This window comes from Callionymus lyra, chromosome 11 (assembly GCF_982586985.1).
Source record: "Callionymus lyra chromosome 11, fCalLyr1.hap1.1, whole genome shotgun sequence".
NCBI lineage: Eukaryota > Metazoa > Chordata > Actinopteri > Syngnathiformes > Callionymidae > Callionymus > Callionymus lyra.
The window spans coordinates 8,334,149-8,358,838 of NC_141828.1; the positions used below are offsets into that span (position 1 = coordinate 8,334,149).

The 24,690-nt window shown below is 42.6% G+C and overlaps 1 protein-coding gene across 2 annotated transcripts; it reads right to left on the reverse strand.

Moving 5' to 3' along the window:
• Positions 1-597: 597 nt before the first annotated feature.
• On the reverse strand, positions 598-23,093 carry sertad2b (SERTA domain containing 2b). 2 transcript variants are annotated; one of them, XR_015712981.1, is made up of 3 exons: positions 22,962-23,093; positions 1,751-4,330; positions 598-1,655 (listed from the first exon to the last, which is right to left on the reverse strand). XR_015712981.1 is itself a non-coding variant. In XM_087802516.1 (2 exons), the coding sequence occupies exon 2, from the start codon at positions 4,324-4,326 to the stop codon at positions 3,157-3,159; it is 1,170 nt and encodes a 389-aa protein (XP_087658642.1). In that variant the 5' UTR covers positions 4,327-4,330; positions 22,962-23,093; the 3' UTR covers positions 598-3,156. The 2 variants fall into 2 exon arrangements, 1 of the variants encoding a protein (XP_087658642.1); XM_087802516.1 differs by having other exon boundaries at positions 598-4,330.
• Between the last annotated feature and the right edge of the window lie 1,597 nt (positions 23,094-24,690).

Sequence of the window (24,690 nt, forward strand, 5' to 3'; positions counted from 1 at the left end):
AATGTTTTTTGTTTAACCAACATAATATTTTTTAAATCTTTTAATTTAAACATTTATACATTAAGATTATTTATTAATATATTTTACAATTAATTTTTGAAATTTGATATTTTAATGACAATCATTTTTAATTCTCAGCCTTTTAAAAATATATAATTCAGCCAATCGTGGTTTATTTAAATCGAAAATTCAAATTAAAAATATATATTTTGAATATAGAAAATTTATTTATTTTTTTATTTGAATATAAGTACTAATGGGAGGGAGAAGGAGGTGAAGAAGTTAAAGAGAATGATGCAGAATGGTATTAAGCAGTGATGTGCTTCATGAAACACTGTCATTATTTTCAGAGTCCACTAGATGGCGTCTCTGCACTATTTTCCTTTGTTTTGAACAACTGTTCTAATGAAACATCATTTTTAAACTGATGGCGCCACCTACTGACCTCTAAACAACAAGACACTGTTTCATGAAGCTTCGTCAGAACATCACTAGTGGTGAAGAAGAAAAAGGAGGTGAAGAAGAAAAAAGGAGGTGAAGAAGGAGGCAAAGACGAGGGAGGTGATGAATAACAGTACAAATCAATGACCGACAACATTTTTTCTCTTTATACACTTTATTGTTTATATGTCGATTTATATTTATATATTTATAAAACTACAAAAGTAAGACCGTTTCTCAGACAGCAGTCACTTCATCTCATATATGTTCATCATCAGGAGTCGTCCCTACAGCTGTGTGTGTGTGTTGCATAGAAAAGGCACAGCTCTGAGGTCTGTGGAAAATACAGCCGTGACAGAGGAGCTAAGAAACACTGATGGACGAAAAAAAGCTCCGACGTTTTTGTTCAAATATATGTACACGACTTTTGGCTTTGAAGCTTTGGAGACGTTTTTGACATCTGAAGACGGTCGTATTGCTGCGTCGACGGCGGTACAAATAAAAAAAATAAAAAATAAAAGACGGGAAAACGCGAGTCTCCGTCGGCGCCACAAAGAAAACGTCTGATCAAAAATGGCTTCCACCGCCGCCCCCCCGCCCGGCTCCGATACACTCGGACCGGGAGCAGATACATTCTGTACACACGGCAACACTTCAAAAATAAATATATTTACAGGAAGAAAAGGAAAGAAAAAACAAACAAAAAAAGGAATAAATAACTTGTAAGAAAAAGGAAACAAACACTCCAAAGACTCAAACGAAAAGAAGATAAAAACATCGTCTGCAAACTCGTCGTCTGCTCAGCTCAAGCCTCACGACACAGCGACGAACCATCGTGAACCGACAAATACTTTATCAGAATTTATTTTACGTTTACCTTTTACTGCTTTAATGTATTTTCATCAGAAATACTTTCGTTCATTTCCGAGTAACAGTTTTTCAACGGTATCAAAATTCAAACCTCTTTCTGTCACTTTCCTTTCCCTTTTTTTTTTTTTACTTTACTCATAACAGTTTGTTCATTTATGTTCCGTTGCCAGATTTTCCTTCTTCCGAACAGACTCGTGTCAATTGCCGGTAAGACGTATTCAAACTCTTAAGTACATAAATACTGACATCCCAATACAATGTAATGATGACAGGCAAGGTGGGGCCCTGGCTAGCTGGGAGAGTGATAAAGCAGCAACGAGATCGGACAACACACACGCGCGGCTCTGTGTTAGTGATGGTCTGATGAAGCAGTGACATTAGTGTCCACTAGATGGCAGTCTATTTTCCTTTGTTTTCCTTTGAACTGTTCTAATGAAACATCATTTTTAAACTGATGGCGCCACCTACTGACCTCTAAACAACATGACACCGTTTCATGAAGCTTCATCAACACATCGCTAGTTTGTTTTTTTTTAGATCACAATTATTTAAACTGTATTTTGTATTCATAGAATATGACTCGTTATTTTTTCTAGGTAAGGTTCCTTAAAAGTTTCCTGAGAAATTATTTGGAAACAATCTGGAAAAAATATATGTATATATATATATATATTTATATATTGGAATTAAGTTAAAAAAAAAAAAGCTCATTTTAAATTCATAGCATAAGAAGAATTAAAATTCATGATTAAATTTTTTGGGGATATATAGGAAATGGTGATGATAAACATTTTAACTTTGAAAAAAAAGGTTAAAAAATAACTTCAAATCATCCTCTATTAAATCAACTATAAGATCATGAAGCTTTTGTTACTATTACGACATTCTTGATGCAAGACATTTGGTTTTTTTAGTCAATAAAATATACTTAGTAAGAACATTAAAGAAACTGCCTGTGTGTGTCGTCCGATCTTGTAATACAGTTTTAATTATGATATTAATTAAAATACTGGATCTTTAAATACTCGTATTAAATGACTTTGAATATAATGATAAAATATAAATACTTTGTCCATAAAAGAACAACTGGATGATCACTTTTGCTGACGACGGGGAGAGTTTTTAACAAACACTAAAAGAACAACAAAAACGTTGAGCTTGAGCTGAACAGACACACATGCTGAAGTTAAGCTCCACGCCCACTAGGGGGCGCTGGCGCGCGCTGCTACTGCTGCAGACGTAAACACTGGCTCGTTCGAATCCATGTGCGGAACAACAACCACCACGAGAGCCGGAGAGACGGACGCTTAAATAAAACTGCATCGAGAAACGAGATTAAATATTCATTTGATCTGGAGAATAAATTAAAGAATACTGTGAGTCAGTGGTCATGAAGGCACTCGGTACTGATACAAGCGAGGACCGGCGTCGTCACGGAGACGGAGAGTTTGTGCGTCCTCGTCTATTTACAGTTTTCTCTTGGAAAAAAAGAGGGTTTAAGGCTCGGGGGTCCGGAGGGGTGAGGGGGGGTCACATGAAGGAATGAAGTGATGGTTGAAGAAGTGTGTGTGGTGTGTGTGTGTGTGTGTGTGTGTGTGTGTGTGTGTGTGTGTGTGTGTGTGTGTGTGTGTGTGGAAGGCGGGCACAGTGCATGCACAGTGTGTAGTAGTAGTTGTCGTAGTAGTACTGATGGACATCACGAGGATGTTTACAATTATCGACCTTGAGAAAAGCGACAATCAGGATTTTTTTTTTTTTAAAAAGAAGCAAAAACCTCCCAAAAGTCGTCTGCTCGTTGTGTGTTTTTAAAGGGGGGGGGGGGGGTCGAGGGGGGGCGGGGTCAAGTCACGAGCCCACCAGCACCTCCATGATGTGGTCCAGTTCCGTCAGGTCTATTTTAAAAGGCTGGTTGGCGGACACCTGCGGCGCCGGCCCGCCGTAGGGCGAGCCCAGCGACTTGAGCAGGTCGTCCGTGGTGACCACCGGCCCCACCGACAGTTTGGCGCCGGCGGCCGCGCCCACGCCCCCCGCCGTGGTGCAGGGGTCAAAGTCATACATGGACGTGTCGATGTCGGCGAACAGCACGTCGTCCAGCGCCAGGTCCGAGAGGAAACCGGAGGGAGAGGATGGCGGCGGCGCCGCCGGGGAGGAGGGGGTGGTGGCGTCGACGAGACCAGCAGGGGGCGTCGGCGAAGCATCGGCGGGTCTGAGCTCGGCTCCTCGACCTTCGACCTGCAGGACGCCAGCTGCCTCCGCTTTAGCACACAAGGTTCTGCAGGAGAGTGGGGGGGGAGTCGGGGAGGTAGTCACGGTTGCTAGATTAGCTGCTGCTGACCTTGTTATGGCTGTGGGCGGAGCCAACTCCATGTCACTCAGAGAGGATACAAAAGTGTCTGTGGGCGCCGTGGGCGGGGGGACGCGGGTGACCACCGGGGGCGGCACGGGGGGAGGCGAGAGAGGCGGGGTGGGGGGCGAGGGCGCGCAGAAGTCCCCGCCGCCGTCCTCCTCCAGCAGGGAGGCCGGGGTGAGGCAGGACTCCGGGGGCGCCGCCGGGACCTCGGCGTGGTCCAGGCAGAAGTGCGGGGGGTACGAGGGAGGCACCGAGGGGTGAGGCGACGGCGGAGGGATGATGGCCGGCATCAGCAGGGCCGAGGGCTGCTGGACGCCGAAGGCGGGCGAGGCCTCGCGGTAGCTCTCGTCCATGGGGTCGTCGGGCGGCGGCGAGGGCGGCAGCAGCAGCGGCCTGAGCGTGCCCTCCTGCTTCAGCTCGTCCTGGATGCGGCGCAGCATGTTGTTGATGAGGACGCGGCGCTCCAGGCTGGGCTCGCCCAGCGGCCGCTGACTGTACAGCTTCATCAGCGAGATGTTGAAGATGGTCTGGCGCTGCAGGGTGTACGACACCTTGGACAGGCCGTCCGGGGTCAGGCCCAGGCTGGCCGCCGACTCCTCCAGCGTTTTGCCTTCCAGCCCCTCTTCATCCTCGTCCAGCTTCCTCTTCGCGCCTTTACCGAACATATATCTGCGGGAACAGAGCAGAGAGCGGCGGTCAAAACAAGCCTGGGTCCACAGGTGTGATCTGACAGATACCCTAGTATCTACTGCAGATACCAGGGTTAGCAATCAGCTGTATAGCATCTTTACGCTTATGGCTACAGTAAAACAACACTTTCTGTCCAAAGTATATTTAAAACAGTTTGAAAAGTAACAGAAACATTTAAACCAAGTGATTTTATCTGATAAGAGATAAGAAAAAATACCCCCCACTTCAACAAAACTTGACATGAGTTTCTTGAATCTCTTTACTTTTATTTAAGGCTTCACTGATCGATGATAAACTCACAAATATACACCGTTTTTTTTATTTTTATATATATATATATATATATATATATATATATAATGCTATTTATTCCTGTTAAAAAACATGGGTTCAGGTGTACAGTTTCAAGGCTGATTTATTCCAGTGTTCTCGTATTTTAACGCTTTAATAAGTCAACAATGAGTACGAGGATGAAGTACACTCTATACTAGTGATGGAGAGACCGCCATCTAGTGGACTCTGACAATAATGACACTGCTTCATGAAACAGTGTCATGTTGTTTAGAGGTCAGTAGGTGGCGCCATCAGTTTAAAAATGATGTTTCATTAGAACAGTTGTTCAAAACAAAGGTACATAGTGCAGAGACGCCATCTAGTGGACTCATAAGATAATGACACTGTTTCATGAAGCTTCATTAGACCATCCCAACCGACGTCACTCAGAAACACTCCACTGAACATAATAATAATAATAATAATAGTAATAATAATCCCTTCAACCAACATAATACGTTCACTGAACTTACTTTAGTTTTTAATTAATTATTTTAATTTAACACATTTAACACACATATTGTTTGTTGTTTTTTTCCTTTAATGTTTGTTTTATTGTTCCAAACAATGTTTTTTCATTTTTTTAAGTTGTTACTTAATAGGTTTGTGACATTGATCGATGAAAAACCAGTGACTCTTGTGTGTGTTTTGGCCACAAAAAAATGTTAATTTGGTGGGTTTTTTTGTTTTTTTTGTACCAAATAAATGTTTGACAACAAAGGTAAATAAATCCTGTGATGGTATGAGAGGCTTTTTTTTGTTTTTTCCTAGAGTCATGCACGTCACTGCATCAGTGTCTACTTCCTTCGGGGACCTTGCTCAAGGGCACTTTGTGACAGAAGTCAAACAAGCAACCAGACAAGACTCCTGAGTCATGTGTGAGCGGCGCTCGCTGCAACAGGGGATTAAAGCATGAGCTGGAATGGAAGGGCTGTGGAAGTGTGTGTGTGTGTGGCTGTGGAAGTGTGTGTGTGTGTGGCTGTAGAAGTGTGTGTGTGTGTGTGTGTGTGTGTGTGTGTGTGTGTGTGTGTGTGTGTGTGTGTGTGTGTGTGTGTGTGTGTGTGTGTGTGTGTGTGGCTGTAGAAGTGTCTGTGTGTGTGTGTGTGTGTGTGTGTGTGTGTGTGTGTGTGTGTGTGTGTGTGTGTGTGTGTGTGTGTGTGGCTGTAGAAGTGTGTGTGTGTGTGTGTGTGTGTGTGTGTGTGTGTGTGTAGAAGTGTGTGTGTGTGTGGCTGTAGAAGTGTGTGTGTGTGTGTGGCTGTAGAAGTGTGTGTGTGCGTGTGGCTGTAGAACTGTGTGTGTGCGTGTGGCTGTAGAAGTGTGTGTGTGCGTGTGTGCGTGTGTGCGTGCGTGTGTGTGAGGGGGGGGGGGGGGGGGGGGCGACCACTGCGTATTCCCGCACACACACACACACACACACACACACACACACACACACACACACACACACACTAAAAACACACACGTTATGTAATGTAGTGTTCCCGGCTGCACGACGCGATCCCAGGCCACGCTTAAAAAGCAGACCCCGTCACTCTCCCTCTCTCCCTCTCTCCCTCTCGCTCTCTCCGGCTCAACGACAACGTTGTGCGGGAGAAAATAAAGTTAATTTCTGTGTAATCTGCTCCGCTCGACTCCAGACACCGGCTCTGAAGCGGCAGCAGAGGAAAGAGAAACCAGCGTCAACTGCAGCGAAGCTTGAGTCTAATCCAGGCTGACAGGCTCATGCAGCCGCCGTCTACGCACACACCCCAGCGCGCATGCGTCCACACACACACTCACACACACACACACACACACACACACACAGGCCGACACACAGGAAGTGTGAGCTGCAGGCTCAACCACCACGACGGGTTGGTTGCCATGACAAACAGAGTCAGCTGGGAATTCAACCAGAGAGAGAGATGACAAAGCCTGGGATGGGAGGAGGGAGGAGTGAGGAGGGAGGAGGGAGGAGGGAGGAGTGAGGAGGGATGAGGGAGGAGGGAGGAGGGAGGAGGTATGAGGGAGGAGGGAGGAGGGAGGAGGGAGGAGGGAGGAGGGAGGAGTGAGGAGGGAGGAGGGAGGATGGAGGAGGGAGGAGGGAGGAGGTATGAGGGAGGAGGGAGGAGGGAGGAGGGAGGAGGGAGGAGGGAGGAGGGCGGGTGGTGCCGGGTGGGGGGGCAGGAAGGAAGACGAGGAGGAGGTGAGTGGCTCGGAGGTGGAGGGAGGATGGATGGATGATGGGGGGGTGGTGTTCCGCAGCAACTCGCAGCGGAGGAGAAAAAAAAAAGAAGTGCCGTCACAGAAGCTCCATGTGCTGACGAGTCACTTTCTCCACCAGCGCCACCACCAGCTTCCGATGAATAAATCATAGGCGGCGCCGTGACTTCCTGCTTCACCTGAAGGCTCCAGCGTCAGGTGACGCGAGTAAAAATAGCAGCAGGAGTCGAACCGCAGAGATGCTCGAGATCCACGCAGCCTCGCAGCACTCGCTTCTCCGTCACTCGCTTCTCCGTCACTCGCTTCTCCTCCACTAGCATCTCCGTCACTCGCTTCTCCGTCACTGGCTTCTCCGTCACTCGCTTCTCCGTCACTAGCATCTCCGTCAATCGCTTCTCCGTCACTAGCATCTCCGTCACTAGCATCTCCGTCACTAGCATCTCCGTCAATCGCTTCTCCGTCACTCGCTTCTCCGCCACTCGCTTCTCCGCACTCGCTTCTCCGTCACTAGCATCTCCGTCACTCGCTTCTCCGCCACTCGCTTCTCCGTCACTAGCATCTCCGTCAATCGCTTCTCCGCCACTCGCTTCTCCGCCACTCGCTTCTCCGTCACTCGCTTCTCCGTCACTAGCATCTCCGTCAATCGCTTCTCCGCCACTCGCTTCTCCGCCACTCGCTTCTCCGTCACTCGCTTCTCCGTCACTAGCATCTCCGTCAATCGCTTCTCCGCCACTCGCTTCTCCGCCACTCGCTTCTCCGTCACTCGCTTCTCCGTCACTAGCATCTCCGCCACTCGCTTCTCCGCCACTCGCTTCTCCGTCACTCGCTTCTCCGTCACTCGCTTCTCCGCCACTCGCTTCTCCGTCACTAGCATCTCCGTCACTCGCTTCTCCGTCACTAGCATCTCCATCACTCGCTTCTCCGTCACTCGCTTCTCCGTCACTAGCATCTCCGCCACTCGCTTCTCCGCCACTCGCTTCTCCGTCACTCGCTTCTCCGTCACTCGCTTCTCCGCCACTCGCTTCTCCGTCACTAGCATCTCCGTCACTTGCTTCTCCGTCACTAGCATCTCCGTCACTCGCTTCTCCGTCACTAGCATCTCCGTCACTCGCTTCTCCGTCACTCGCTTCTCCGTCACTAGCATCTCCGTCACTCGCTTCTCCGTCACTCGCTTCTCCGTCACTCGCTTCTCCGTCACTCGCTTCTCCGTCACTAGCATCTCCGTCACTAGCATCTCCGTCACTTGTTTCTCCGTCACTCGCTTCTCCTCCACTAGCATCTCCGTCACTAGCATCTCCGTCACTAGCATCTCCGTCACTTGTTTCTCCGTCACTCGCTTCTCCTCCACTAGCATGTCCGTCACTAGCATCTCCGTCACTAGCATCTCCGTCACTCGCTTCTCCTCCACTAGCATCTCCGTCACTCGCATCTCCGTCACTCGCTTCTCCGTCACTCGCTTCTCCGTCACTCGCATCTCCGTCACTCGCTTCTCCGTCACTCGCTTCTCCGTTACTAGCATCTCCTCCACTAGCATCTCCGTCACTAGCATCTCCGTCACTCGCTTCTCCTCCACTAGCATCTCCGTCACTCGCATCTCCGTCACTCGCTTCTCCGTCACTCGCTTCTCCGTCACTCGCTTCTCCGTCACTAGCATCTCCGTCACTAGCATCTCCGTCATTCGCTTCTCCGTCACTCGCTTCTCCGTCACTCGCTTCTCCTCCACTAGCATCTCCGTCACCAGCATCTCCGTCACTAGCATCTCCGCCACTCGCTTCTCCGTCACTCGCTTCTCCATCACTAGCATCTCCGTCACTAGCATCTCCGCCACTCGCTTCTCCGTCACTCGCTTCTCCGTCACTAGCATCTCCGTCACTCGCTTCTCCGTCACTCGCTTCTCCGTCACTCGCTTCTCCTCCACTAGCATCTCCGTCACTCGCTTCTCCGTCACTCGCTTCTCCGTCACTCGCTTCTCCGTCACTCGCTTCTCCTCCACTAGCATCTCCGTCACTAGCATCTCCGCCACTCGCTTCTCCGTCACTCGCTTCTCCGTCACTAGCTTCTCCGTCACTAGCATCTCCGTCATTCGCTTCTCCGTCACTCGCTTCTCCGTCACTAGCATCTCCGTCATTCGCTTCTCCGTCACTCGCTTCTCCGTCACTCGCTTCTCCTCCACTAGCATCTCCGTCACTAGCATCTCCGCCACTCGCTTCTCCGTCACTCGCTTCTCCGTCACTCGCTTCTCCATCACCTAGGATTCGCACCGACACGCCGCTGAAAACTGCACGATGCATCTCCAGTACTCTTTTGTCCTGTGGCACTTGTATACCAACATTCTTATATTCAATTTAAAACTCTATTTTTCTGGGGAAAATATTACATTTTTTAAATAAAAAAATACATTTTAACTCTATAAAAGTTTCAACATTTTTAATTAAGAATTCAACCATTAAATATTCTGATTGTAAAAACAAGTTGTGGTGAAATAAAGGTTGTCCTTTGTAAAGATACGAACTACTGCTCCCCTCATATGGTCCCAGAATGCAACACTCAACTCCCAAGAAACAGAACCCAACTACAGAATATATGATTTAAAATGTGTCAAACTTTGGCTTCACACGCAACAAGAACTCAAATAAGACCAAAATAAAGATGGATTTGTTTCAGATCGTGGTCAACAAGAAGTATTTCTAAAAGGTTGACTTATAAGTGACCAACTTTAAGTTTCAACAAGAGACTAAACAGAGACATACCTCTGGCAAGGTGCTTGTTTAATATAACAACATAATAAAACAAGTTGAATTGATTATGTTTTTATCAAGTCAAGTTCCAACAGTTGTCACTTTAGTCTTGGACGGAGCTGAGCATGTGAGCACCAGCCCTACCTTCAAAACCTTCCTGAATCCAGATGGAACTACAGAAACAAAATCCACTGTACCTCCTTGTAAGAGGTAAGTACATGAAAGTAGTGATGTGTTGATGAAGCTTCATGAAACAGTGTCATGTTGTTTAGAGGTCAGTAGGTGGCGCCATCAGTTTAAAAATGATGTTTCATTAGAACGGTTGTTCAAAACAAAAGGAAAATAGAGCAGAGACGCCATCTAGTGGACTCTGAAAATAATGACACCGTTTCATGAAGCTTCATCAGAACATCGCTAATATTAACTCACTCAACATAACAACTAGTCGCAAATGCAACAACGGAATAATATTAACATGAGTAATCAATGCACAAAAAAACAATATTACATTCATCCACTTCTTCTACATGCGGTCTTGGGGTTAGTCCATCCCAGCTACCTGAGGCAAGAGGCAGAGGGAACCCAGTATAGTAGTGATGTGTTGATGAAGCTTCATGAAACAGTGTCATGTTGTTTAGAGGTCAATAGGTGGCGCAATCAGTTTTAAAATTACGTTTCATTAGAACAGTTGTTCAAAACAAAGAAAAATAGTTCAGAGACGCCATCTAGTGGAATCTGAACATAATGACACTGTTTCGTGAAGCTTCATGAAACAGTGTCATGTTGTTTAGAGGTCAGTAGGTGGCGCAATCTGTTTAAAAATGATGTTTCATTAGAACAGTTGTTCAAAACAAATGAATATAATGCAGAGACACCATCTAGTGGACTCAGACAATAATGACACTGTTTCGTGAAGCTTCATGAAACAGTGTCATGTTGTTTAGAGGTCAGTAGGTGGCGCAATCAGTTTAAAAATGATGTTTCATTAGAACAGTTGTTCAAAACAAAAGGAAAATAGTTCAGAGACGCCATCTAGTGGACTCTGACAATAATGACACTGTTTCATGAAGCTTCATCATGACCATTGCTACATGAAAGTGTACGCTGAAGGCTCATGGTCTACTCAAATACACGGACCGGAGTTCCAAGCACAAGTGGAAGTACTCAAGAGTTAATCCTCCATCGTTGGGCATCTATTGTGGACATGAGCGTGACTTCCTGTCTCGAGGTTGATCAAGAAAAGTGTCAGAGACGGAGGAAAATAAAAGATTTGTAGGAAAGTAAAGAGCAGAATGGAGTGGAATGCGAGGTGGGGCTGCTCTGGTATGTCAGCGTATGTGCTGCGAGTGTTGGAGGACCGAGAGCGTCATGAGACGGTGAGTCACACATGCGCAGCTGCTTCCACTCTTCATCACACACCCACTAACTCAACCTCCTCCGACTCCCCGTCTTTACAGGAGACCAGATCCAGGCTCGACTGCAGCGGCAGGTTTGAGTCTCGCGGTGGAGACACGGTCGGTTTCACTCTGACGAGAGAATGTACCCGCACACCTACACTGGATATGATGATGGTGATGTAGAGGAAAAGCTTCATTTCTTTGGTCTACCTTTACCTCCAAGAATATGCTCCTCATACATTGAGCAACAGCTCATGACTACTAGCAAAAATATTTATAAATTATTTGTTGATTTTATTTTATGATTCTCTTTGTGTCACGAGGAACAGTTTCCATTTTTTGTAATGTTCTAGCAAAAAAACAATCTAGTTAAGATGAATATTTGATTAAAAACTATTTTTTTACTCACTTTTCCTCTTACAGTTTTATTCAATTATTTATTTAAAATGTTGCTTTTTTCATTAATTTACCTGAAGGTTTTCTGGCCCTCAAAATATTAAATACTGAATAGAAAAGAATACAAATATTTTTTTTCTTTTCAGAATTATGTATTCTATTATTTTTATTAATTATGATATCAGGTGTTTGCTTCCACCAAAGACGTTGAATTATCTTTTGTCTAAATGTATCTTGCAATAAAAACAACGTTAGAATGTATTTGAATGAAATACACATTTTACATACTGATGTAGAAATCAAGCTCTTCTACCGCTTTATCCTTTATGGGGGTCTCGGGGAGACTGGAGCCTATACCTCAGTTTATTGGGCGAGACGCAGGGGACACCCTGGACAGGAGGCCAGTCTATCTGAGCACACACGAAGACACACAACCATTCACACACACACACTCATACCTACGGACAATTTTACCCAATTTCTCAATCAACCTCTGTATGTTTTTGGACTGTGGGAGGAAAACGGAGTGCCCGGAGTAAACCCATGCAACATACAAACCACTGTTAACAAAAAAAAATTAATTTCATTGAATAAAATGGCCACGAATGAATTGTTAATGGAAGGAGTAACGTATAGTATGATTAGATTCTGGTGGTATGCACTTGCTTCTCACCGCAGCTAACAAACAAGTGTTACATTTCCAGTCAATCATGTTTGCTACTTAATTGTTGTTGATTTATGTAAAAAAATGTTTTTGTGAACACAGCCAGTATCGCTGTTGTATTGTTATCTCCCGAAGCTACATCTTAACCACCAACATTGGCATAATTCGCTAATATCACTAGCATTATATCTCGTTTAGACTATTGTAACAGTTTATTTTGGTGTCATACAAGAAGGATCTGTCTCGCCTGCAGTTCATACAAAACTCCGCCGCTCTAGTAGAAGAACTCACATTTCTACGATCCTTAAAACTCTTCACTGGCTGCAAGTTTCTTTCAGGATCAATTTTTAAATTCTAGTTCCTACTTTCAGATCTATTCATGGTCAGACCTTCCATCACTGATCTGATCTAGACTTACACCCCAGCTCGGGCTCTGAGGTCTGTGGATCAGAATCTACTGATGGTTCCTGAACACGCTTCAGGACAAGAGGAGAGAAATCCTTCCAGACTGTTGCTCCTAAGCTTTTGAACTTTTAAAGCGCTTTGTGACCCTGGTCTAGAAAGACGCTTTACAAATAACTATTACTTACTTTCTTACTTACTAATATCACGGCTAGCATTAGCATCACTAATCCTACTGGCCTCAGAATGTGCTGCTACTCTTCTTTGTCATTGATCGACAGTGAGCATCACTAGCCACGTAAAGTGAAAAAAAAAGTTACTAGGTCACTATTTTCCCCCTCAAAAAATGATCAATTAACAAGAGATCGATAAACCAGACTAGCATGTGTTTTTGGAAAAAATGTGGCCATAGAATGCGTATCAAGACACAGAGGCAACAAAACGATATATTGTGAGACTGTAGACACAAGGATAATTTTGTAGTATTGTCCAGTACTTGACTCTGGTGTTGCAGAATTTACAGACCACATGACTCTTGACGAAGTCGTAACTGCTTTCATTTGTTTTCAAACCAAAATATGTTCAAACATGAACTTCAAAAGCTGCTGGAGTCCACCGTATATCTGCTGTGTAACAAACTTTGGTTATTTTGTGGCATCTTTTGTTAGAATTGAACGTATGAAATTGATATCGGAAAAAAAGTATCGTCCAGGAACCGGTATCGAAGAGAAGGTATCAGTATTAGTTCTGGTATCTAAAGATGATCAAGACCCAATCCTGGTCGATTGTGTTGTCTTCAGTCATGGCTGGAATTTGACTGGATTTTTTTGTTCTTGTAGCTGCGATTGCTGCCATCTAGCGGTCGGAAGTTTAGTTGCAGCACAAAAATAAACAAAGAGTAAATATTCGCATGTAAATTGTTAATTAAAATTCAAAATCGTGAATAAAAATATTTCGCTATTTAAGTGTATCAATGATTTCTCGGTCTTGAGCAAGAAGGTTGCTGGTTCACTTCCAGGTCGGGAAGGAACCAACTTGTGACTGTGAGGAGTTCGTACGTTCTCTCCGTGTTTTGCATGGGTTTACTCCGGGCACTCCGGCTTCCTCCCACAGTCCAAAAACATACAGAGGTTGATTGAGAACTTGGGGAAATTGTCCATAGGTATGAGTGTGTGTGTGTGTCTTTGTGTGTCCTGCAACAGACTGGCGTCCTGTCCAGGGTGTCCGCTGCCTCTTGTCACCGCTAAACCAGACATCCATGTTTGACAGTTTTCATGGGATGTCCAGTAGTTTCTACTGACGGAGCCTCCACCACTTTCCCAGTTGTGTACTTCACGATTGTGTCTCTGGTTTTCTCACTCCCTGAAGAACATTGGCTCAAGAGTGTAGTGTGTCGGAGCTCCGTGCGGAGGTGTGTAACCGTCTGAAGGAGACGCACACTAATGTGTGTCATCCACCGCTCTCTCCGACACGAGGAGGTGTGTACTTGGGTGTGTGCGAGTGTGTAGTGCAGTGGTGCAGCACTAGTGGACGGACTCTGCAGTGATATTATGATCCTGTAACCGGATACCCTGGTTTCCATGCCTGAGCTGCAAATCCACCCCTCCCCCTTCCTTGCAGGGCTATTTCAGGTTCCACGGATGCACAAAAGTGTGTAGCAACACACACACACACACACATGTGATGGTGCAGGTAGATGAATGCGGCCAGTGTTGACTATGACACACGAGTGCGTGCACACACACACACACACACACAGTCTTGACTGCGCTGCACACGAGGACGACACCCTGCCCTGCTCGTGTATGTGTGTGTGTGTGTGTGTGTGTGTGTGTGTGTGCGTGGTAAATCCACACACACAATGAGACACTAGTAAACACATTCCAGTCAGAAACCAGAGGAAGAGTGTGTTGTCGTCCCAGCACCACAAACACAAGTCGACAGCAGCTCGCTCGCACACGAGACGTCTCTGCAGCCGCGACCTCTACAAACGCAAAGTTTCCGCGGCGGATCCTGCACACGATTCTGAACTTCCAGGCTTGACGTCGTAAGAAAACTACGACGTTACCGAAGGATCGTGTGGACGAACGACAAAAGATAAATTCAGGAGGAAGTAGCGAAAAAACTACGCTCAGTCTCGCAAACGAAACAGTTTCTCATATGAAATGTGCTCAATGAGGATTTTGTAATGTTGTGTTACATTTTTGTGTGGCGTCATCAAATAGTTTGTTTCTCACTAGGGATGTGTATTGGCAAGAATATTGCGTAGTAGAAGTATGACCGCACAGAGGAAAATGATGTTCTACGATACTGTAGGAACAATGATTTGTTTTTGTAGTATTGTCCAAGATTGCAGACCGCGTGACTCGTGATGAAGTCGTACCTTCTTTTATTTGTTTTGAAATAAAAATGTGTACAAACAACAGCTTTAAAAGCTGCTGGAGTGGACTGTATCCTCTTGTCCTCAGTCATCGCTGGGATCTCAAACAGTTACATTGTTTCCTTAGCTGTGGAGGACTCGTTTAGCGGCCGGAAGTTTAACACAGAAATTAAATTAAAAAAAACACTGTGAATATTTGCTTACTACCTGTAAATACACATACATATATATAAATATATATATACACAATTTATTGAAATATAAACTGTACAAGAACTATTATACAAATAAAGTGTGATTTGAAACCAAAATAAATGTATTTAAATAAAATTTAAAAAAAAATAAAACATTTTTTTACTGTCGAATAGTATAGTTAAAATAAATATTGCGCTTTACTGCTGTATCAATACTTCCTTACACCCCTATACCTTTAACAACTTTTTTATAGACTTTAGGTTTATGGTTCTAAACAGGAACACACGGTGGCGAAATTTGTATGTTCTACCCATGTTTGTGTGTTTCCGCTGGAAACTCCAGTTTCCTCCCACAAATGGAAATCAGCAGAAGAAAACTAATAAGTAAATGAAGAATTCTGACGTAAAAAATAGTGCTTTAAGAACGGAAAACATTCAAACTTTGTCCAAATACATTTTGGCAACAGCCTTTATTTTCAAAATACAAATGATGTGGAGGTTATTTTTTTACGAAATGTTTTAAAATATTGCACTTATAATAGAAGAAAGACATTTTAAAATGGAGAACAATAATGCTAATGATCAGGAAAATGTGCTAAAACCTTTCTTTTTCTAAAACTCATCGATAGAACAACTTAAAACATCATACAATCCAACAACAATATTACAACAACTCTATAATACAATCCTACCTAGTAACTCTAAAACAATGTTAAATCCAAAATTGCTAATTTTGGCATCATAGTAACATGTAGGTTTTAAATTCTAGTAAATTACTTAATGGTTTCGGGACTTAAGAAGCAACAGTAAGAAGTGAATCTAAATCCAGATGGTGAGCAGACGAAAAATGAAACAATATGTGACTTGTACTATCATCAATAATTTCCCGGCAGTAACAATACTTTCATAACATCTTCCCTTGTTTTGCTAAAAGAAAAAAAACTAGCAGAAGAATTTGTAACTTCCTTGAAAGAGTAACAAGTGTGACTTCCAGGAGAAGAAAGCACTCGATAGTGAACGAGGAAGTGTAAAATGTTTGAATTAACTGGAAAAGACTGTTACGCAGAACTGCAAGCTGGTTCCGTCACAAATCTGTGTTGATACGTGCAGATCATCTACGGTGAAAGAGTCACCACACCCAACTAATAAAACCTGGTAGTTTACTCGACCCTGTCAAATAATCACTTTCCATTCTTACTGTTGGTGTAACAGACGATACACAGTATCTACAGACGTTTGCAGCGACTGTTCTGATCCGAGCACTTTTTTAAAAAAACATCAGGTCTTCTTGAGCAACAGCAGAAAACAAACAAGCCGATGCTGGGAACTACAACTGTGTTGCTCTGTTTGTGATCATAAACGCTCACATGACGGAAGTCAGCTGGATATCAGATGGGGAGTTCACCACCGTCTCTTACGTAAGGCCAGACCTGGTTACAAAACACGGGATTGACTTCTGCTGAGCCACGGCCCAGGATGTGCACGAGCTACAACTTTCAGTCCAGTCTGTTTGTATATTTTCAACCAGATCCTTCCTTCCATGTATGAAGCAGCTGTTAGGATTTTTAGGATTTTAGTCATCGCTGACTCGGCAGCTCATTGTAACCCTTCACCTTTAAATAAAATTTTTTTTTTAAAAAGTGACGAATCTGAACTTTAAGTTCAAGGTTTAAAAAAAAAAAAAAGGTGTCTTTCTGTTGTTTCTTCCTCGAAAAGTAGGGTTTTTTAAGAAAGTATTGATACACTTCAATATCGCAATGTAAATTCCCTGATAAAATGTAAATATTCAACAGCACTGTATCATTTTTATGATTAATAATTAACATAAAATATTCAGTGTTTATTTAGGGGTTGCAATTAAACCTCCGCCCGCTAGGAGGCAGCAATCGTTTTTGTCTTCCACTCCAAAAGAAGAAGAATGAAGATCCTGGCGATGATGAGCTTCAGCAGCTATAAAACTGTGTTATAATATGCTGTGACAGTTTTAGTAAGTACGATTATTTAAAAGAAACTCAATATGTCATTGTTCCTAATGTATCGCGATACACTTGTTATATCTTATCCTTGCCCATGCACCGAGATATATATCAGATTCTTGCCAAAACACACCCCTACTGAAAAGAGAGGGATTTTAGGACCAAAACTATGTAGTCTCTACAAAACTTCAGTATTTTCTTTTGTATTAAAAATACTATATCAATCACTATGCAAGCATGAGATCATCTGACCAAAGGATACTTGCAGCTTTAATATTTAGCACTTCCTAAATGTGTTGTCGCCGTGAACTTGAGAAGCTACAAGACTGAAAAAAGAAGAGGAAAAAAGAAAAAAGGCTGCAGCAACGTTGAGTCAATTTTCAGCATGGTTTCTCCTGCCATGCAGTAACCACTGTTGACCACCGTGGCGCTGTTGCGGGATTAATGAGTTTAAAAACAAGAACAAGGAAAATTTCATTACAATACTTCGGATCAGATCTCAAATGATCTTAAAAGTAAAACCCTTTACAGTTCGCTGTGTTTTGAGAAGGAGTGAGAAGAAGTAACAGTGTGTTACATGAAGACAGTAATAATTAAACTAAACATGAATGATTAGCTGCAGCTTTGTACCATTGCCGGGACATAATTCTGTCAAAAGAATATTTTGAATATTACTGTTAAAACTATATGAATAAAGAAACAGCCTGTGATGTCATTACGCTTGATTCGTTTAATCCGAGTTACAGTAAAGTGAAACTAAAAGTAAAACACACGAGTAGTCAAATTTGTTCACTTAAAAGTCAGTCTTAAAACACACAGGATTCATCAAAACGTCTTATTTACATGATTATTATTAGGTTATTTCACTATTATTATGGTAATTATTACAATTGCATGTTTAATCTGATGTGAATTTGCCACCTTAGAACGTTAGTCATGTCTGTGTAAGTTTGTTTTTTCAAGCTCGCAGTTGAGTGTTTTTTTTTAACTAAGATAAATAATGCAACTTGAAAATCATTTTTAATTTAACGGACACCAGGTGTCTCGACCTCGCAACCCACAGGATTATATTTTGCATCAATTAAATCAACTTGGACTCAATATTAAAAACTAAAGATTTACAATTTATAACTTTGGAGTTTATCAAATAAATAATAAATTCACACTCTTAATTAGAAAAAAAGCATTATTTAAATCTTAAATCTACACAAAAACGACAGGATCTAAAGTATCACTCGCACGTAGTGACATAAGAAATCATGTCACTCAGGAAAGTTGATCCAAAAAACCATCAAGACGACAACAAACAAACGCGTGTGTGTGTGTGTGTGTGTGTGTGTGTGTCCAGCACCGACACATGTGGTCAGCAACAGCACGTCCACGCAGCTCCTGCGTGAGCGACGCACAGTCAGGTCTATAAATAAAAGGCAGAAGAAGAGAGCAGATTTAGGTCACCAGACGTGTCTACATGCTGCCGAGTGCTGCTCTCTTTCCACCACAGCCTCTTCTGGGAGGGAAGGCGCTGGCAGCGAGGCTCAGGGATCTACAGCGTCGATACGTCTGGTGACCGAGTGTGCACAAGTGACCACCTTATTACTGCAGTATATCTGCCTTATTACTGCAGCGCTGTCGCTCCTGCCCCCGTCATCACTTTTCCCTTCTTTTTTCTTCTCGTCCGGCCGACCCCTCGCCGAGCGTTTTTTTTTTCCCGCCGCACCTTCCCCGCCACGAGCGGCGTGCAGGGCAGCCTGCCGCACGTAGCCAAGACAACTCGCCATTAGCATAAATCCGAGCCATAGATTGACAGCGAGAGCGAGCAGCTGTCACCGTTTCTTCTTCCACTGCCTGTGAAGATCTTCATGTGCTTAGTGACATCCTCCTCCTTCTCCACCTCCTCCTCCACCTCCTCCACCACATCAGTGCTGATGGAGGAATATCAGGAGGCGAAGGAACGCCGTGTTTTGAATGTGCAGACCAGGTCAGATGAACGCAAGCGTTCCTCAGTCATCGAGAACTCGTAGGATTCTTAGACGTGAAAAATGAATCTGCAAATAACCAGGCCATGAGTTTAAAAATAAAGAAAAATTAAATCATATTCTACATTAAACTTTGTTTATATTTAAATAAAATATGTGTAAAAAAAAAACTATCAAATGTGTTATTTAATTCTAGCATACAAGGGTATATTCATTTTTCTGTCGCAATTTAACTTCCGGCCACTAGATGGCAGCAGTTACGTGCCACGCAGCTTAACTAACAGTAAGAAAGTAAGTAAGTAATTTGTATTTATAGAGTGCTTTTCCAGACCATGGTCACAAAGCGCTTAAACAATCAAAACAATATTCAATAAAGTATATACTTTATCCTGCGAGATCCCTGACCGAGGATGAGAGGATACGTGAAAAAGGAATCTGCAATAATAATAACCAGGCCACGTATTTTAAAAATTAAATCATATTTTATATTAAACTTTGTTTATATTTGTATATATAGTTAAAACAAAACGATCAAATGATAATAATAATCTAATATTCTGAGGGTACATTTTCTGTCGCAATTCAACTTCCGGCCACTAGATGGCAGCAGTTATTACGTGCCATGCAGCTTAAGGAACAGTGAAATCCTGCGAGATCCCCGACCGAGGATGAGAGGATACAGTCGACGACAGCAGCTTTTAAAAGTTGACGTTTGGAAATATTTTGGTTTAAAATCAAAATTAAAGTTAGCACTTTGCCAAGAGTCACATGGTCTGTGATTTATTTGTTTTATGTACTTTTCTTTAAAGAAAAAACTGCTTCTCTTGATGGTTCAAAACTCCAATTAGTTTAAGTTGCTTGTCTGTAAATGCAGTCAAACGAGTTATACAGAGTTCACTAACCTGTCGTTCGGTAAATAAAAGAAAAAAAGTTAAGACACTGAAGCTGTAAAAGGAGGAAAACTATAAAATCTGATCATGTGACTTTCCTTGTCAGACAAATTGTAAAACCAGAAACAAACTTTAAAAAAAAAAAAAAAAAAAAAGGGGTTTACCCTAAAACAATGGTAACCTATAGGACTGCAGGGAATTCAACTGATTCATTATTAATCATCATTTGTCACAGTCGCGTGACTTCCTAGCTTCGTAAACATGATATCGTCACCATGACAACATAACAAGTTGGTGAAGAGTGATCCGTGTGACACCATCAATAATAAATCAAACACAAAACGAAGCCCCCGGGGCCCGATTGAGATTCCGAAACGAATTTGACGCTGATTTGTTCCTTGGAAAAAATCCCGTTCTAGCTCATATTAACTCAATCACGGGCGAGACAGCGAAGTGTGTTTTGATAGGGGCAATTGAATGACAAAAGTGAGGAGGCCAAACTTCCGCAAACATAAAGTTCTGTGGTTGAGTGGACGAATCAAAGCTCGCGGTGATGATGAAGAGACTCTTGGAATGAACTGGGTCCAAGTCAGGGCAGCAGGAATGGTTGGATAATGAAGGTCATCATTGGTGAACGTGCCAAATTAAATACTGATAAAACTCACTATAGAGCTGGAGATAGTCAAGAGCCCCTCGATCATCTCAACGGTCCTAAAATATAATCTCCATTAGTTCCAAATAATTAGAGGAATTCAACTTTAATTTCATTAAATTTACTTCTCTTGATACTAGTCACCAAGTTATCTTATCTGACCACCAAACTTTTTCACATAATAATCAAAATATATCGATTTTTTTTGATTACAAACTATTTTCTTACCACGGAATCGAACTCCAAGACGACCACACACAGCACGCCTCGAGAATTTAGGCGAGCCGTGGCCGTGACCTTAATCCAGTCGAGATCAGCCGTCGTCACGTTCGACCGACAACTTCAAGCGAAGTCCTCACATCCTCGACCCACAAATTCTTGTTTGCACATATTAAGAAGATTAACACGGGAGACGACATGAAGATATGATCTAAAAAAATCAATCAAAACAAAGTTTAATTCTGTGAACTCTTGACCTGAGTCAAGTACTCGGACAATACTCTGTATATTTTCTTGTTCCTACAGTATCGCAATACACCGTATTGTTGCTCCTGTACCGTGATACACACTTTTATAAAGTACTTTAAATGCAAAAGGTATTGACACAAAGGGTGGCATGAGTGGGATGGCCATGTGGACGACCCACAAGAGTGAGTCCCAGCAAGATGGTCTCGGGGAGATCCACGCAAAATGACCAGCGTACGATGAGGGTCTGAGGTTTTTGGCTTAATCACGTCTACAGTATTAAGCTGTGTAACCATGAGATTTACTCACAGAGGGGAAGCTCAAGGGTTCCCTCAGCACCAACATTAACTGCTCAAGCACCATCCGACAGCTGTGGACTTCTGCTGCACATCTGTCGTCGCGAACGAACGCCGGGGACCCCCCCCCCGCCCCCAGACGAAAACCTCTGACCGGACCCGCCTCGTGAAACCAAAACAGCCGAAGAAGGAGTCGCTCCTGTCACTCCTGCCGCTGTGTTGATCCGCCGTGTTGCGCAACAGAGCCCACCCCCCCGGCGTAAAGCGGTCCCGAGACACAGACCACCACACCGCCCTGCAGCTCACACACATGCCACCACTGCGAAGGGTTCACGACACCAGACCTAACACAAGCCAGAGACTCAACGATATGTCAATTATGTCCAGAAAGATGCTCTCACCGATACTTTCTTGGATATTTTCACGAGTAAAAGACACTTTAGATCAGGGGTATTTAAAAATATAGATTCACATTTATATATGGATTCGTTTTTTCCTGATACTGTATCAATATTCACTAAAAATTGTAGCAACTATTAGTTATTTTATACTTTATATAACAATTAAGTGTGCATAAGATTTTAATAATATATATTTATTTACAATAAACTATTAATTAATTATTATTCACAACTTTGTTCATTTTTTGCTCAGCTCAGCTTAAGGAAAATCCTGCAAGATCCCGTGGACGACTGAGGACGAGAGGATACAGTCGACTCCAGCAGCTTTTAACGCTGACGTTTGGAAACATTTTCGCTATTTTAAAAACAAAAATGAAAGTAGTTCCGACTGACATGGCCTTTTATTACCGACTTGTAGCAATAACACAAAATACAACGTCTGTATGTATCATATCGTTGGCCACAGTATCGTGGATACGTGGTATTTTATTCTTGCCAAATACACACTGCAAGTACATTTGTTGTGTTACAGATATTGCCTTTTATTTCAACTTAGGGTCTCCTTATAAATTGACAACAAAGCCAATAAACTTAACTTAAATACTATTGGTAAGTCCATAAAAAAGAAAAATTGAAACAAGCTAATAAATAATAATAATAATGTATGACACTAAACATTGGTTCAATATATATGTTATTCCACTGTTATTAAGAGTAATGAAGGTTGTAATAACATATCATAAACACGAAATGACGTTAAGAACACGCCCCCAAAAATAGATAAATAAGGCGATAAATGACAAGTTTTCAGGTTGAATGGAGTGAAAGAGAACAGGTGCTGCTGGGGGTTGAAAGAAAAGAGACACGAAGGTGTTAAAGGCTCTTTCGAGCTCAACGATCGAAGCGTGAGAGTAAACATCAGCTAGAGATGCTAACATTAGCTTCACTGGAGAAAAGTCTCTTCTAAGAACTTCACGCACACTTTTCTCGCCGCGAATAAAGTCAACGTTCCCGTGTCCACGGCGAGGACAGAGGGTCTGGAGGGACGAGGCTCTCCGTCGATAGTTTAAAAGGCTCGTTTTTTTTCGTGGCTGAAGGTGTTTGAATTGGAAAAGTTTCTTCCCGACGAGCAGCGGCGGCGGCGGCGGCAGAGACTCTATTATTCATCGGGAACATGTCGCAACGGAGACAGGCGAGCCCGCCACGGTCTGTCCGGGGGGAAAGTGGAGGAAGGAGAAGGTCTCTTACCACATGTAGGTCCGCAGGAGTTTGGAGGAGAAACATGGGGGTGTTTTAAAAGAGTCCGCTCGGCTACGGTGAAACAAGACGTCCTGTCTGCCGGAGGCTCGGACACACAATGGCGCTGACAGGAGAGGAGCGGAGCGCTCGCTGGAGCCCTGGTGCCTTCACGGGCCGTGGGAGAAAAACGACAGTTAGTCCCTCAGTCCTCGAACCCACCGCTTTACAGAATTAAAATACTCTTAAACTATAGAAATGCAATTAATCAGAATTATAGAATAACAACAAGGAGTAGAATAATTTCTCATGCGAGAGAAATATTGTCATGTTTCCTCGACTAGTGATGTGTTGATGAAGCTTCATGAAACAGTGTTGTGTTGTTTAGAGGTCAGTAGGTGGCGCTGTCAGTTTAAAATGATGTTTCATTAGAACAGTTGTTCAAAACAAAAGGGAAATAGTGCAGAGACCGCCATCTAGTGGACTACGAAAATAATGACAGTTTCATGAAACAGTGTCATTTTGATTATAGGACAGTAGGTGGCGCTGTCAGTTTAAAAATGATGTTTCATTAGAACATTTGTTCAAAACAAAAGGAAAATAGTGCAGAGAAGCCATCTAGTGGACTCTGAAAATAATGACACTGCTTCATGAAGCTTCATCAGACCATCACTAATTATAGGTAATAGTGGTTCTGTTATCCTGTTAGTTATATATTTGTACTGTTTGTTTAATCTAATGCGTATGTTTAATCTTTTGTTGTGAACTTTCTGATGCGACAGTTCAGATTTCCTCCACCAGGGGAAGAATAAAGTCAAGGTCAAAAATATCACCACCAAAATTAAACTTTGCTATGAAAGTAAAATTGAAATCTGCTTTGAGTTATTTTGGACATAGACGGTGGTGATGTGTTGATGAAGCTTCATGAAGCAGTGTCATGTTGTTTAAAGATCAGTAGGTGGCGCCGTCAGTTTAAAAATGATGTTTCATTGGAACAGTTGTTCAAAACAAATAAACAAATGAAAATAGTGCAGAGATCGCTATCTAGTGGACTCTGAAGATAATGACACTGTTTCATGAAGCTTCATCAGACCATCACTACTAGTGTTTCGCTGGAAGAGGCCCTGGGGCAAATCTAGGAGGAGGTTTCTGGAGAGAGTGAAGTCTGGGTTTATTTTCGAGACATGTCACCAAAAACATAAATAAATAAAATATGGATTTATTATTACGATACATAAACGACAGTGAATGGATAGAAAAAGACAAAAACTCCTCCAGCTGCCGATCACTAAATTCATTTTAATCCCACATCTGTAAAACAGACATGAATTAAGGTTGTTTTTTTAATTAAATGTATTCGGTGCATGTTTGCTTTTTATCCAAATATAAATAGTAAATAATACGATTTGATTGATTGATAGACCTTTATTTGTCACAAATTGAGGGAAATTTAAGTAGTCACAGCAGTTCAAAAAAAATATTAAAGATACAGACAGATTACATTAGGACATACAGTTAAAATTATAGAAAAAAATTAAATAACAATAAACATATTGTTTATTGTTTAATATGTTTAATAAATAAATAACACTCATAAAATAGTTAAACAAAACAATAATAAAAGCAGATACATAATGATAATAATAGAATAAATTAAATTAAAATAAGCATAATCATAAATGTAATAGTGATAAATATATCAAATAAATAAACAGTACACACAAAACAAAAAGTACAAATA